Here is a 13,943-nt window from a genome sequence, read left to right as displayed (position 1 = left end):
TACAAGCTACTTTATAAAGTGTAATTTTTTGGGACATAGGGGTAGTTTGGTAAATTTGGAACTTCCAGGGGTATTCTGGTAAATAGACGAACTTCCGGGGTATCGTGGTACTTTTCCCTACTATCTATTATGTATGTATTCGTTTGCTCTTCATGTTTTAGTTTAGCTTTTTTGGCTTTTGCTTTTGTGCGATTGCGTTTGCTTTTCTCTTTATGCAAAACGAAAAAAAGCTATAGCGTCCAAAAGCTTCCTTCTTCTTCTGCTGTTGCTTCGGCTCCTCAGAGATTTTCCCTCCGCCATGGCCGATTCTGATCGCGATGCAAAGAAGAACTACACAGCTCCTTCGTGGTGTACCGTCCTTTCTCCCTCCACAAGGTTACCAATCTTCTTCTTTTCTCTGGTTAATGATTGCTGCTTTTCTTTTTTTGCTGTTTTGATCTAATTCTAGAATTTCCTTTATCTCCTGTCAAATCCATTTTATTGTGCGTCAGATTGCTGATTTTTCTTTGTAGATATATGATACTGTGATTATACTTTTCATTTCTCTGTGTTGGAACCATGCTATATAGTGCTTAGGTTTTTCCGTCCACTATGTTGTAAGGAAGTAGATATAGGAGGACAGTTTTCTGAAATATCTCAAGACACTCAAAGTAATTATGGGGTTTAATACATACGCTTAAAAAAAAAAGTCAAGGTAGGAGTGCACACACACACACACACACGTGTTTGTGCTATGTTTTCAGGTACCTAATTGTTTAGTTGCCTCAACATAATTCATAAAAGTAGGTCTTTCGGTTTGGGTCTTGTTGCCACTAATCCTGCTCTTAGAAGAAGAGTTTTGAATCCTAATGGGACAGCTAAGTCATGGCCTCATAAATACCTATTTAATGCTGAGTGGAATCTTGTCCAAGGATCCCATTCAAACCGTGTTCATCTCCTAACCCAGTGACCTACATTATTTGGAATTGGTTCCAAATCTAATGGAATATCTTCCTGCTGTAGTGCAACAATTATTTCTTCATTTGTTGTGGCTGTATTTGATCTTCATCTTCAGGGTCTAAAATTTCTCTATTTTACTGTCCATCTTCTTCTGGCAATAGAACTGGTTTGTAGATCTCTACTTGTTCATCACCTTGAGATGTTATTCTTGAGGCAACAGTTGGTTGTTGCTGGAATTTCACTCTTTTTGTTGAGGTACAATTACTTTTGAGCAACTTTGCCTCATTGAATATAACATCACGACTTCTGATTACCTTACGAAGATGTGGTAACCAAATTTTGTAACCCATATAACCTTCTGCACTGTATCCCAGAAAGATGCCTTTGATGGATTTTGCATCCAGCTTGTTTCTTAGCTCTTGTCTAACATGCACAAAAGCCTCACAACCGAAAATGTGCAGATGATCATACGAGGCTGATTTTGTTAAACCAAATCTCCTTCGGTATGCCATCGTTGAGTGAATTGTGTTGGGATTGATTAATAATGTGCACTGCAATTTGTAAAGCCTCTCCCCAAAATGTATTAGGGAGATGAGCTATGGACAACATATGTCGAACCCTTCACATAATGTCCTATTATATCGTTCAACCACTCCATTAGATGTTCAATTGTATGGAGCTATATGCTCTCTCTCGATTCCATTTTTTGCACAAAAATCTATAAATCGGCCGTTATTATATTCTCCTCCATTGTTTGTCCGTAGACATTTTTGAGTAGTGATAAAGGCATAAACGTTTATGAAAATAGTGAACACTTCAGTCTTATCCTTCAGCAAATATGTAATCATCAATGAAAGTTACAAAATGTAAAGAGTGTCGTAAGGATTTATTTGTCATAGTACATAAATCAAAGTGTATGAGCTCAAGTGGTGTTGTTTCCTTGAAGAACCAGTGTTGTAAGAACTCTTTTCTTGTTTTCCATAAAGGCAGTCGTTACAAAAATTAAGCTTATTACCTATGGTCACCAACTTTTTTAGAAGGGAGTAGAATGTCCAAACCCTTTTGGCTCATATGACCTAATCTTTTGTGCCACAACTCAACTCTATCTTTTGCTTCCGCATCTACGATGAGTCAACCAGGAATAGCTCGACCTGAGAGGCAATAGAGTGTACCTCTCTTGCTTTCTCGAGCAATGAGTCTTGTTCCACATACAATCTTCCATGCTCCACCTGTGAAGATTGTTGAATAGCCTTGTAAGTCAAGCTGTCCCACAGACAACAAGCTCGTCTTAATCCAGGAACAAATCGAACTTGGTCTAGTGTTAGCTCTTGATCATTCTCCATGCCTACTATAACAATGCCAAGTCCTTCGATGTTGCAAACATGGTTATTGACAATGTAAACCTTCCCAAAATTTCCTGCAGAAAATGAAAGAAAGCACTCCGTAGGAGCGCAATGAAAGAAAACACTAAAGTCAATTATCCAAGTCAATGTGACAGAATCTTGTACAACTAACAATACATTTACTGTAGCTATATCAATAATTTTGATATCTGCAGCACACAATATGTCCTTTGTGTCAAGACTTTCTTCAATGATGACTCCAGAGGCTCTATTTGCCTTCTCCCTCTCTTCAGTGCAGGGATGAACCTTCTCATCAAGTGAACTTGATTCACTACAATGGTTTACTCGTACATAGTCTTCAATTTGCTCCATACCTCATGACCACTAGTCAGCCCCTTCATATTTCCTAAAACTTCATTTGATACTGCCATGTAAATGTGGGCAACTGTCTTATAATTGAGCAGTTTCCAAGTTGCATCACCCATATCAGCTGATTTGTTTTCCTCCAATGCTTCTGCACATCCTTGTAAGTAAAGTGGGCTTTCCATTCTAACCTTCCATAAGTCAAATCGAGTGCCATTAAATTTCCTAAATTCTATCCCAACATTGGCTGATGTATTTGCCATGGTGAAAGAAGGAATACAAAACAGACAAGAGACAAAATTCCCACTTATTCAAAGTGGAAGACTAAGCAATGGAGATCCTGAGAGGTGCAACATTCGCTCTGATACCAGTTGTAAGGAAGTTGAATATAGAATGTCAATTTTCTGAAATATCTAAAGGCAGAAATATAGAAACTAAAAACGATAATGGGGTTTAACACATACGAGGGATTAAAGAACTAGAAGTTGTTATGCAAAACAAAAGCCTACCGCTTAAAAAAAATATACAAGGTAGGAGTGCACACACACACACACACACACACACACACACACACACACACACACACATATATATATATGTTATCCAAGATACATAGAATATGCTCTTAGAAGAAAAGTTTTGAATGCTGATGGGACAGCTAAGTCATGGCCTCATAAATACCTATTTAATGCTGAGTGGAATCTTGTCTAATGATACCATTCAAAGTACAAAATATTCTTTTAGAAGTTGTAGCACAGCTCTGAAAACGAGCTGTACAACTTTAATAAAAATTAGAAAATATTAAAGAATATAAACTCGTTTTTCTAGTTTGGTTAGAGAAATCTAAAGAGTCTTTAATCCCAACATATGTAAAAGTTTGTGTTAGAGTGCTTACCATTGTTCGGAAAAGAACTTCATTAATCAGTTGAGATTTGTTTCTTCGTGAAATGTTCATGGGAAAAAATACCACGAATATATGGGGATTGAGTATAAAACTGGTATAAATCTCGAGGATTTTGCTTCCCTAAGAAATATTTTCCAGCAGAAATATTGTTGGCAGCCATTTTAGTGAACATTATTGTACCCTCTCAGTTATCCTTGTTATACTGCTTAAGCTTATGGTTTCTCGTCGTTTGTGTTATAAAATTTAGTAACTAAATTGTTGCCCTTTGTTGTTCATTTCTGTTTGTTATATGTAGGACTTTTGTGCTTAAGTCCTTACTTTCTATTTTTTCTTGTGCTTGTAGATCTTATTTCTTAATTTACAAAAAGTTTCTGGACATATCTGTAGGAAAAGTATAATCTTGATCCCTATAGGAAACATGTGGAAATGTTGAAAACTTTGTGTGATACCGCGTATTTATTCTTTTAATATATGTGATATAAACTCTCATATTGACAGTAATTCGAAAATATCTATATCTTTTTGTAATTGTTTATTTTCGCTTTTTTATATGTGATATAAACCCTGGTATTGACATTCATCCGAGGATGTCTAAATATCCTTGTGATTGTTGATATTCTCATTCACTAGTATTATCATTACTAACATGTCTGAAACTTCATGGGATATCATTTATTTTGTCTTTGTATTTGCTATGGCACTAGAACTTACATGCTCTGAAGTTTATGTGGCGCAAACCCCAGTGCTGAGGTTGTATGAGAGTTGAAAAAACAAACTCTCTTATAATTCTTTTGATATTCATCTTCTCTTTGTTTGTGTTATAAACCCTGGTTTTACATTTTGTTCTATGTATGGAGCACCAACCCTAGAGCATTGAAGTTGTAAATGGGAGTGACATATGTATCACTCCTAGACTTCTTCGTTTGATTGTTTATTGTATGTGCAATGAACTCTAGTCTTTACATCGATGCATGTTTTTATGTGCATTTGCCACAAACCGTAGGACTGGGATTGTGGGCACATGTGGAAAATGAAGTCCATTAAGACTTCTTGTGGTACTTTCTATATTCTCTTCATTTGTGCAATATACCCTAATTTTTATCATGTATTATGTGGCACAAACTGTAGCTCTGGAGTTGTTGATGAGAGGGGCGCGTTGACTTTAGATAGAGTGCGGGACTCTCTCATACGACAGGAGGACAGCATTATCTTCAACCTCATTGAAAGAGCACAATACAAGATCAATACTCCAACATATGATTCCAATAAGTTTTCGGTCTCTGGTTTCCAAGGCTCTCTTTTTGAGTTCATGTTCAAAGAAACCGAATGTCTCCAGGCCAAGGTGCGCATTTGTCTCTCACTCTCCTACCCCCTTTTGTTCTGCCATCTGCACCATTACTTCCACTTGACTCAGCGCACATCTTCAATGTGAGACAGGGATCGGGGCACATGTGAGGAAACATTTTGATTATTGTAGCAAGTTCGTGAGTCTGAATATCACTCTATTACAATGTTTCACCTTCAAGCTTGCTTTCTCCACATTGTCAAGCAAGAACAAAAGTGAAATATTTTCACTCACTAAGTGTGGATTTAGTAGTGACTTTTGATGTTCTAGAATTTTATTAATGACTGTTGTAATTGAAATTGCAAATTGTGACCGTCAAAATGTTTTGTATGAAAACTTATAACATTATGGTTTCAACCATAAAAACAAGGACATAAGTTCTAATCTCTCCAAATGTATGACCGTTTGTATGCTCAATACACCACCTTGCATGGGGCATTCCAATTGGGGCTTCACAAAAATGTATATGATCTACTTCTCATCTTTTGAGAAAATCCTAGGTCACCTACAAAGGTTATTAATGGAGCAGCATTTTGAGTGCCAATAGATGCCATGCAAACTTACACCTTAGCGGTAATAACCCCGCCTATAGGCCCTATTCAAGCACTTCTCACCAATCTGTTAGACGGCCTTGCTCGAGTGGAGATTGAGGCAGCACATTGTCAAGGGCCGTTGTCGTGAAGCTGAGGCTTCATGATATTGAAACAATGTTCAAAAGTTGGAGAAAGACTTTTACCATCTAGAGCTTGTGACAAGGAGCATGTACAATTTTATGGTTCATGAATAAGAATTTGGAAGCCCAAGATACAGCCTCCAGAAGAGTCATGTTAGCTTCAAGATTGTTAAGGACAAAAATGTAATTATATCAGAGGGAGAGGTTGAGATAAAATAAGGACTATTTTGTAATTTTTCAAAATGTGTAATTTTATAATTGAATTTTTAAATTAAAAAAAAAATGCAACCGCCCATGTGTGATGTGGTAAACAAACTGCGTCAAAGAGGGTGGCAAAGGCGGTTTGTCTCCTACAAAAGCCCCCTCCCATTAGTAATGGGCCCGGTTCGGTTTCTTGGCCTTGAACCAAACCAAACTGTTTAAAATTTATGAAGCCATTTAAACCGAACCGTTAAAAGAATAGGAGAAACCAAACCGGTTTATCATAAATAAAAACCAAACCAAACCAAACCATTTTTTATTGATATTAATCATCATACTCATCATATTTGATCATCATAAATGAAAAGCAGACTCTACATATAATGCATATAAAATTTAATAAGTTAAAACTAGAGTTTAAAATTAAAAGTTGAAAGTTAGAGCCTATAGGGAAAATTTATGAGTATTTTTTAACCTATAAACCTTTAAACCGAACCACATAAACAGAAACCGATAAGCCGATAAACGCTAAACCGGTAAATTCAAAACCAAACTGAACCGAAACCGATTAGTAACATTTGAAACCAAACCAAACCTTTTATTTATCTTCGAACCTATAAATTGTTAAGCCACAGTTTTTTGGTTGATTCAGTTTGAGCCGAAACCGGGCCCATTGCTACCTCCCATGGTGGGTGAAGGCATGGAATAGAAAGTGAGTGAAGGAGCTCGCAAGGGTGAAGAAGGCGCGTCGTCAATGAGGCCACTCAAGTATGTGTAGGGGGTGAATAGCCTGCAGAAAACAATACAAAAACTAGAGGAAAGAAAAGAAAAGAACAAAAAGAGGTGTGTCGAAGTGTTTTATCTCAAACACTCCTTCCCAAGGAGAGGTCGCGAGTTCAAGTTTTTCTAAAGTAGTTTATTTTGGTAAACAAGTTTTGTAAGTTAAAAATAGTAAATATAAAAGAAAGGAAAGGAAAATAAATAGAGAAAGAGAAAGGTTGAAGTGGTTTACCACAAAATCCTTTATTCCAAAAGAGAACCTAGGTTCAAGCCGAAATAGCTTTTGGCAAACAAATATTGTTAAGTGTTTTTTAATCAATCAATTTTCTTTCCTAAATAACTTTGCACCTGTCTCGTCCTCTTGCCATCGTACCATCCGTGATTACGCCTTGTCATACCAATTGTCCACGAGTCAAAGAACCCCGGTGGTTCTGACACAACCACAATCTTTACGACATCATTACTTGAGGTTGAAAAACAATGATGTTGAATTTGTTTGTTGTAATGTATTCCTTGAGATAATGAGCCATTAATCAATCCATTCCAATCTAGGTTTCTCCAAAATGTAAAAAATCTACTTCTTATCTTTCGAGAAGATCCCACCTACAATGGCTATCATTCAAGCAGCACTCTGAGTGCCAACAGATATCTCGCAAACTTATGCCTTAGTGGTCATAAACCCGACTTCAGGCCCTATTCAAGAACTTATCACCATTCTTTAGATGGCCCCTCTGCAATGGAGATTGAGGCAGCACAATGTTGACGACTGTTAGTCGAGGGTGAAAATTACTGAGGTTGACTATCTTTGTTTTTAATCTGGCAGCTTGTAAAATATTGTGCTGTATTGTCCTCACAAACCAAGACATCAATTAAACAAATTAAGCGCTAATGATGAAATTGTTTCCAGTTTGCAAGTTAGTTCTAGCAATCCTAGTTGGCCTAGGTACCCTATCTAGTTCAATAACTCCAATGTCTTAGTCAACTTGAAGATGTGTTAAACGAGCAAATTCCAGTGGTCAATCTTAAAGTTTGCTCCTAGTACGAGTTCCATTTCATCAAATTGATTTGGCAAAGTTTTTTCGACACAAGTTAAGCTTGGTGCATCTAGGTGTCCAACATTTATAGCAGTTATTGAAGGATGCCCTACTTCGTCGAGGGATAGAGTTTTGAAGAGTTTTACCCAGTTCTTGGTGTTTTGGCATGTGTAATTTCCTTCATCATGATCATTAATTCAAGCATTCATTTTTTTATATTTGCCTTGGCTTGAACTCTATAATATAAAGATTGATCGGAGGAAGCAAGGAAAAAAAACTTAAAAAAACTTAAAAAAACTTTGCTGCTAAGTCCTTCATTTCAATAATGTAGGATCTAGCATCCCATCAGATCACCATTTCATCTTTGGAGATCATGCAATAAAAATGTTAATTTTTGCAATGGTAGGTACTCATCTTCTTATCCACAAAAGTGTGAGGTCAATTACTGGCAAAGTATCAGGATTCACATGTTTTTTCGATAATGTGAACACCATCAGATCATGTAACAAGTTAGACTATCAATGTCTTGGTTCATTAGTGATCTCCAGCTAGATCAATGACGTAGTGTTTCTTCTAGATCTCCTTCACATATTCATATTCACCCAATATTCCATGTATTGCATTTGGAACCATATGCTTCCAATTCCATTCCACGTTGCATCGTTCCTCCCCCATGTCTTGTTCAGCTTGCTGATGGACCAAAGTACATGGTTGAAGCTTGCTATTTTGGAGTCCAATGCCATGCATAACAAGCTATATCCCAAGCCAACTCTGATAGCAGATTTTTATCATAAGTATTCGGGTAAGCCTGGTTCCAGTTCATGCATTGTATTGCAACTCCTGAAACTTGTTTTCCAAAAAGTCATGTGTTGTGGGGAAATTTGAACCCATGACCTCCTCTATGTACACTGCAACATCTCATTTGTAATATTTGATAGTTATGAATGCCAGTCTAATGTTAGACATGCATAAGACTAGGAAGATTATAGCGCCAAGGTTCTCAAATCATTCCAGTTCAACGTCAGTCTTCAGCTAAACTGTGTACTTCTGTTCTTGTTCTTCTTGTATATAAATATAAAATCCTTTTTTCTTCCCTTTTTCATTTTTTTTATTGTAATTTAAAATTGTTTTGGTTTACTTTGTGATGAGCATTTCAAAAGTGTTGTACATATATAATAGAAAGCTGCACCTTTTTTACAATTTTTGTGCATTCATCATTGCTGTTTCATCTCACATCTGATAATAGCCATCACAAAATCTGAAGGTCTATGAGACTCTATGCAAATCTGAAAAGAACATCTGAGTTATGTATAGAATTTTGAAAAGGCTTTGGGGGTCATTTTCTTGCCTTTGGAGATCTCTCCATTTGCTTGCTGCTTCATTAAAATAAAAATTTTAAAGGAAAGACTAGGAAATGCCTCTGTGTTTTTCTTTACTACCCTATATGTCCTTGGTTAAGTCCTGGAAGAGCAATTATATGGTCGAATTACCACCTTTTATCAATTAAATGTGCTATCTTAGCGATTCTATGGGTGATTCATTCCCTTTTTCTCTCTTTGAAAGGGAATGGAACTGATCTGGGGAATATGGTCATTTGGGGAAATAAAGAAAAAAATTAGTATTTCAGAGTCTCTCAAAATACTAATCAGAAAGTTGTAAGGATTTTGAACAGCCATATTCTGTACAGGTTCGGAGATACTGCAGTCCAGATGAGCATCCATTTTTTCCAACAGATTTACGAGATCCTCTACTACCGCCCATTAAATTTCCCCAGGTATTATTGCTTTCCATCAATTGTATTTACATCCTCCAAAGCACAAAAAGATTGGATTCACTATATTGCACATGGCATACACGTGTATATTATTTGTTTCTGTTATTTAATCATTGAAGTTTACTTCTGTCATAACAGATTTTGCATCCATGTGCAACAACAATAAATATTAATTCACTTATATGCAATCACTATTTTGACAACCTTCTTCCACAACTTACTTCTGAAGGAGATGATGGAAATTATGGTTCTACAGCAGTTTGTGATATCTTGTGTTTGCAGGTAAAATTAATCGTATGCTTAGAGTGGAAATTGTTTTAGTGTTTGCAGTTGTAACCTCTTATTAGTGTGATACGTCTTTGTTTGTTTCTTTTTGGGTGTTATCGGAAGTTCAAATCTGTGCAATGGCAAATGATGATATTATATCGTTTGGGTGCTATTTTGGAGGTTAGAGTGGAAATTGTTTTAGTGTTTGCAGTTGTAACCTCTCATTAGTGTCATATGTCTTTGTTTGTTTCTTTTTGGGTGTTATCGGAAGTTCAAATCTGTGCAATGGCAAATGATGATATTATATTGTTTGGGTGCTATTTTGGAGGGTAGAGTGGAAATTGTTTTAGTGTTTGCAGTTGTAACCTCTTATTAGTGTCATACGTCTTTGTTTCTTGTTGGGTGTTATTGGAATTTCAAATCTGTGCAATGGCAAATGATGATGTTATATCGTTTGGGTGCTATTTTGGAGGTTCAAATTTCTGCAATCTGCCATTTTCGATGCTATTGGAAGTTCAAATCTGTTCAATGCTGAATGATGCTATATCTTTCTTTCATTGGTTCTTTCTTTTCGGGTGCTATTTTCGGAGTTCAAATTCGGCATTGTGTTGTTTTGGGCACTATTGGAAGTTCAAATCTGTGCAATGCTGAATGATGATTTGTCTTTCTTCCTTGGTTCTTTCTTTTTGAGTGCTACTTTCAAGGTTCAAATTTCTGCAATGTGGAATGTTGATATATCTTCTTGGTTTCTCTTGCAGGCCATTTCAAAGAGGATCCATTACGGTAAGTTTGTCGCAGAGGCTAAATTTAGAGAATCTCCAGATCTATTTGAAGACGCCATACGACTTCAGGTGCATACGTCTATACTACGATGTTTTTTCTCTTCATTGATGGACGTTTTTGCCACAAGTTTGCCTCTAGGACATTCTAGAAATAAAATTCTTCAATTGGTTACTTGCTTGTAGGATGAAGAAGCTCTGATGCAAATAATAACCTTTGAACAAGTGGAGATGAAAGTTCAAAAACGAGTTGAGGAAAAAGCAAGAACATATGGGCAAGAAATAGATTCCAATGGTTCTAAGTTCAAGATAGATCCATCTCTGGTCTCTCAGTTGTATAGAGATTGGATCATGCCACTTACAAAAATGGTTCAGGTAAAATATCTTCTTCACCGACTTGATTTATACATACAAGAGTAAATGCAATTCTTTACAGAGGAAATGTGTTACAATGAGCATATGCACAATCTACATTGCTTTTTCAATGTACAAAATAGATACAGATGGGATTAGTGTTTTTTTATGTCACAAAATGGATTAGTGTTCTTGATGGTGACATGTGTATAGAGTGAATTCATAGGAAAATACCACAATCCGCATCATCATCATGCATTTAGAGCTCAAAAAGATAATTTCATTTTCTTTTTGTTATAATTTATTACATATGTTGAGGTTATTGACTCTGAAGGTATATTGAGGAAGTTCATAAGAAAATGCCATAATTCTCACACACAATCATAAAGTAATGTTCAAGAACACCTCAAGGATAAAAGTGGATAGACAGAAGTTTATGATGTTTAATGCATCATATGGGATTTGAAATGATCTTTCAAGTTTCTCATCTACTAGGATCAAGTCTATCTGTACACTTGTTTTTTCTTTCTTTGCTTTTGTTAACTTTCAAACATATGAACAACTACATGATGTCATATGTTGATTTAGCAAAAACCCTTGATACTTAACATTTGAGTTTCCTCCTTTACTCTATGAGTGGCATTAGTTTCACCACGCTAGAATGAATGAAGCAAAGGGAGGTTATCATAAAAGTAATTCATATTGTTTGCAGGTCTCGATAGACCATAAACCCTGTGCATTTCATTCTGTGTAAAGAACTTGGTTTTCATGTTGGGTCTACACTATAGTACAATATTTTATACATGAAATAAATATGCTTTGATAGTTGGGAAGAAAAATCTGGGTTACCAAATGGGAGGTCTCAAGAATATGGCCACTCATGAAAGCCTCATCAACACTTGGTGCTCTCATTATCCCCTTCACATGTGGATTCAATTAACCAAAAATATGCCAATCTCAATAGATACATGATGGGTTTAATTACGATACTGGTGTTGGTGTGTGACAATGCCATTGAGACATTTATGAATCTTACATCACTGAAATCATGCTTATTACAATCATCCTACATTACCTAGTAGAATGGTCATCATGTTTTGAGATATGGTTAGTTAGATGTCATATTTATCTGTGAACAATTCAATAAGGAGAAATATATACTGCTTGCAATCAATCATATCTAGTCTTCAATTTTTACCTAAATGCCTTTTTATGACTTTGAGGAAAGAGGTCCCTTCCAAATTTGTTTGTGGAACTTGGTTGAGTTCATAAAAGCAATCTAGTGAGGGTTTTTTGGAGTCTACCCCCCTTGGATTGGTGTGTTGCTGTAGGCTCAAACCACTAAAAGAATAACTCGATGATTGTAAAATATTTGTCAAAACTTGATATGTTTGCAGATAGTACAATATTAATAAACCAGCATTGTCATTCGTTTTGTTTGGGTGATATATCCAAGAAAAATATCATAATGTATTGTATATTGATGAAGATCAAGGAAAATAAGGTACATGGAACAAGTCACTTGAAACTTCTATTCGGTGGGTTTACCGAAAAAGTAAAATGATTATTCCAGGAGGAAATAAATGAACTTGGTAATATGAGATGTAATGAATGAAAACCAAAAGTCACAGTGGCCCTATGTTTGCCCGATAAAAATTGAGATGGCCCTACATTTATGAATACCTACAAAACATGATGGGGTGTGCATAAGAGTGTGAATTACAAAAGTGATCCTTTTGTTGAGTAGTTATTTCCTATTGTTTGGATCTTAAAGAAATGTCCCTAATCTTCTTGTGACATGGCCCACAGCCAAAGGATTGTAATATTTGGTGTTGTGTTTTTTAACTATGTTATATGCTCGGGATTGTAAGAAAATATACACAATGACATTATCATGCAAATATTATTTAGGTAATTGGACATAAAGTTGCTCTTAGAATAGAGTTATAATTAATTCACACCAGAAATAATAGTATGTACATCCTTTTAAGGACTATTCAATCATATAGATTTATAATTGAAATATGTATGTCGAATCAAATAATGGGAATGCGTGTGTTGTTCATTCTTCGTTAGATGATGCATGTTGGTTGTGAATAGAAATGGATATTGATGAGGATCTTTAACATGCTAAATTTGAGGCTTGATTGCATGATACACATTGAAACACAATTCATAAGTAAATATTGAAGGATGTATATCATAGTAATTCTAAAATATTGACTATCTTGTAAGTATCCTTGTTATATATTTATAGAAGTGACATTGATGTGGCATTATATTGACAAAATTTTAACCAAGTTTGTGTCCTTTTTCTATTTAAGATATGTTTGGAACGATTGAGGTCTCACCAAAACAATAAATAGCATGAGGCAATAGAGAAAGAAATGACATCATATATTCTTCAAGAAAGGAAAGATTATGTATGCATTGTCCTTGATTTTATGGAAATAAAAACTTTCAAATTAATCACCTTGCTTCAAAGATACGTGTCATGGATTCAAAGCATCAAAAGTTAAGTGTCATAGCATGGTCACATTACTTTGTGTTTATACTTATGTACTTCATTCAAGGTTTTTGTCCATTGTCCCAAGGAGAGGAGAAAAGAGAGGGGTGTGATGTATATACAATGTACATATGTATGTATATTTTTTATATCTTTTTTTTTCCAAAAAATATCTTTTATATCTCTGCCTCGAGCATTCATGTATCCACAAAAATTATTCATGATCTCACAAATGTTTAATGGGGCCTATGGAATTCTAGAGAGCAATTGTACTCTATGCCCTAACCAAGAGCCCATCGATAAAGAGTAGTCTCCAACGTTATGTGAAGCATGTACCACCATTAGAATATTTCCAACCCTCTATAACTCAATGTACCAACCTCATGCTTTGTCCTCGTAGCTTTTGTTTGAGGATCATAGTAAACTTTTCAAATTTTTGGCACCTCCGATAGAAGTCAATTGTATTGGGAGTTGACATTCCATACCTCTCTTTGTCTCAAGGAGTCAAACCCCTACTAAGAATGGTATCCAATACTCTTTTATTGGAGGTTATTTGACATTTATAGAATATGTGAGACGACTCAAATAATCTCATAAAACCTCTGTAATCAACAAAGATAATCACCTTGTGAGTTTTAGGCACCTCTTATGATAAATCAAGTAGACTATTTCAAAGTTGTA

General features: G+C 35.6%; 1 protein-coding gene across 1 annotated transcript; it reads left to right on the top strand.

Moving 5' to 3' along the window:
• The first annotated feature begins 246 nt into the window (after nt 1-246).
• On the top strand, nt 247-11,078 carry LOC147851113 (chorismate mutase 1, chloroplastic-like). The gene is made up of 6 exons (XM_087335763.1): nt 247-375; nt 4,678-4,891; nt 9,270-9,356; nt 9,495-9,638; nt 10,382-10,474; nt 10,589-11,078. Exons 1-6 carry the CDS (start codon nt 299-301, stop codon nt 10,820-10,822), a joined length of 849 nt encoding a protein of 282 aa, XP_087191889.1. The 5' UTR covers nt 247-298; the 3' UTR covers nt 10,823-11,078.
• Nucleotides 11,079-13,943: the final 2,865 nt, after the last annotated feature.

Source organism: Azolla caroliniana, unplaced genomic scaffold, assembly GCF_043228905.1.
Source record: "Azolla caroliniana isolate FFs.n. ecotype wild unplaced genomic scaffold, voAzoCaro1.0.p SCAF_20, whole genome shotgun sequence".
NCBI lineage: Eukaryota > Viridiplantae > Streptophyta > Polypodiopsida > Salviniales > Salviniaceae > Azolla > Azolla caroliniana.
Note: the sequence above shows the minus strand (reverse complement) of the source record. Positions and strands in the feature narration are given on the sequence as shown.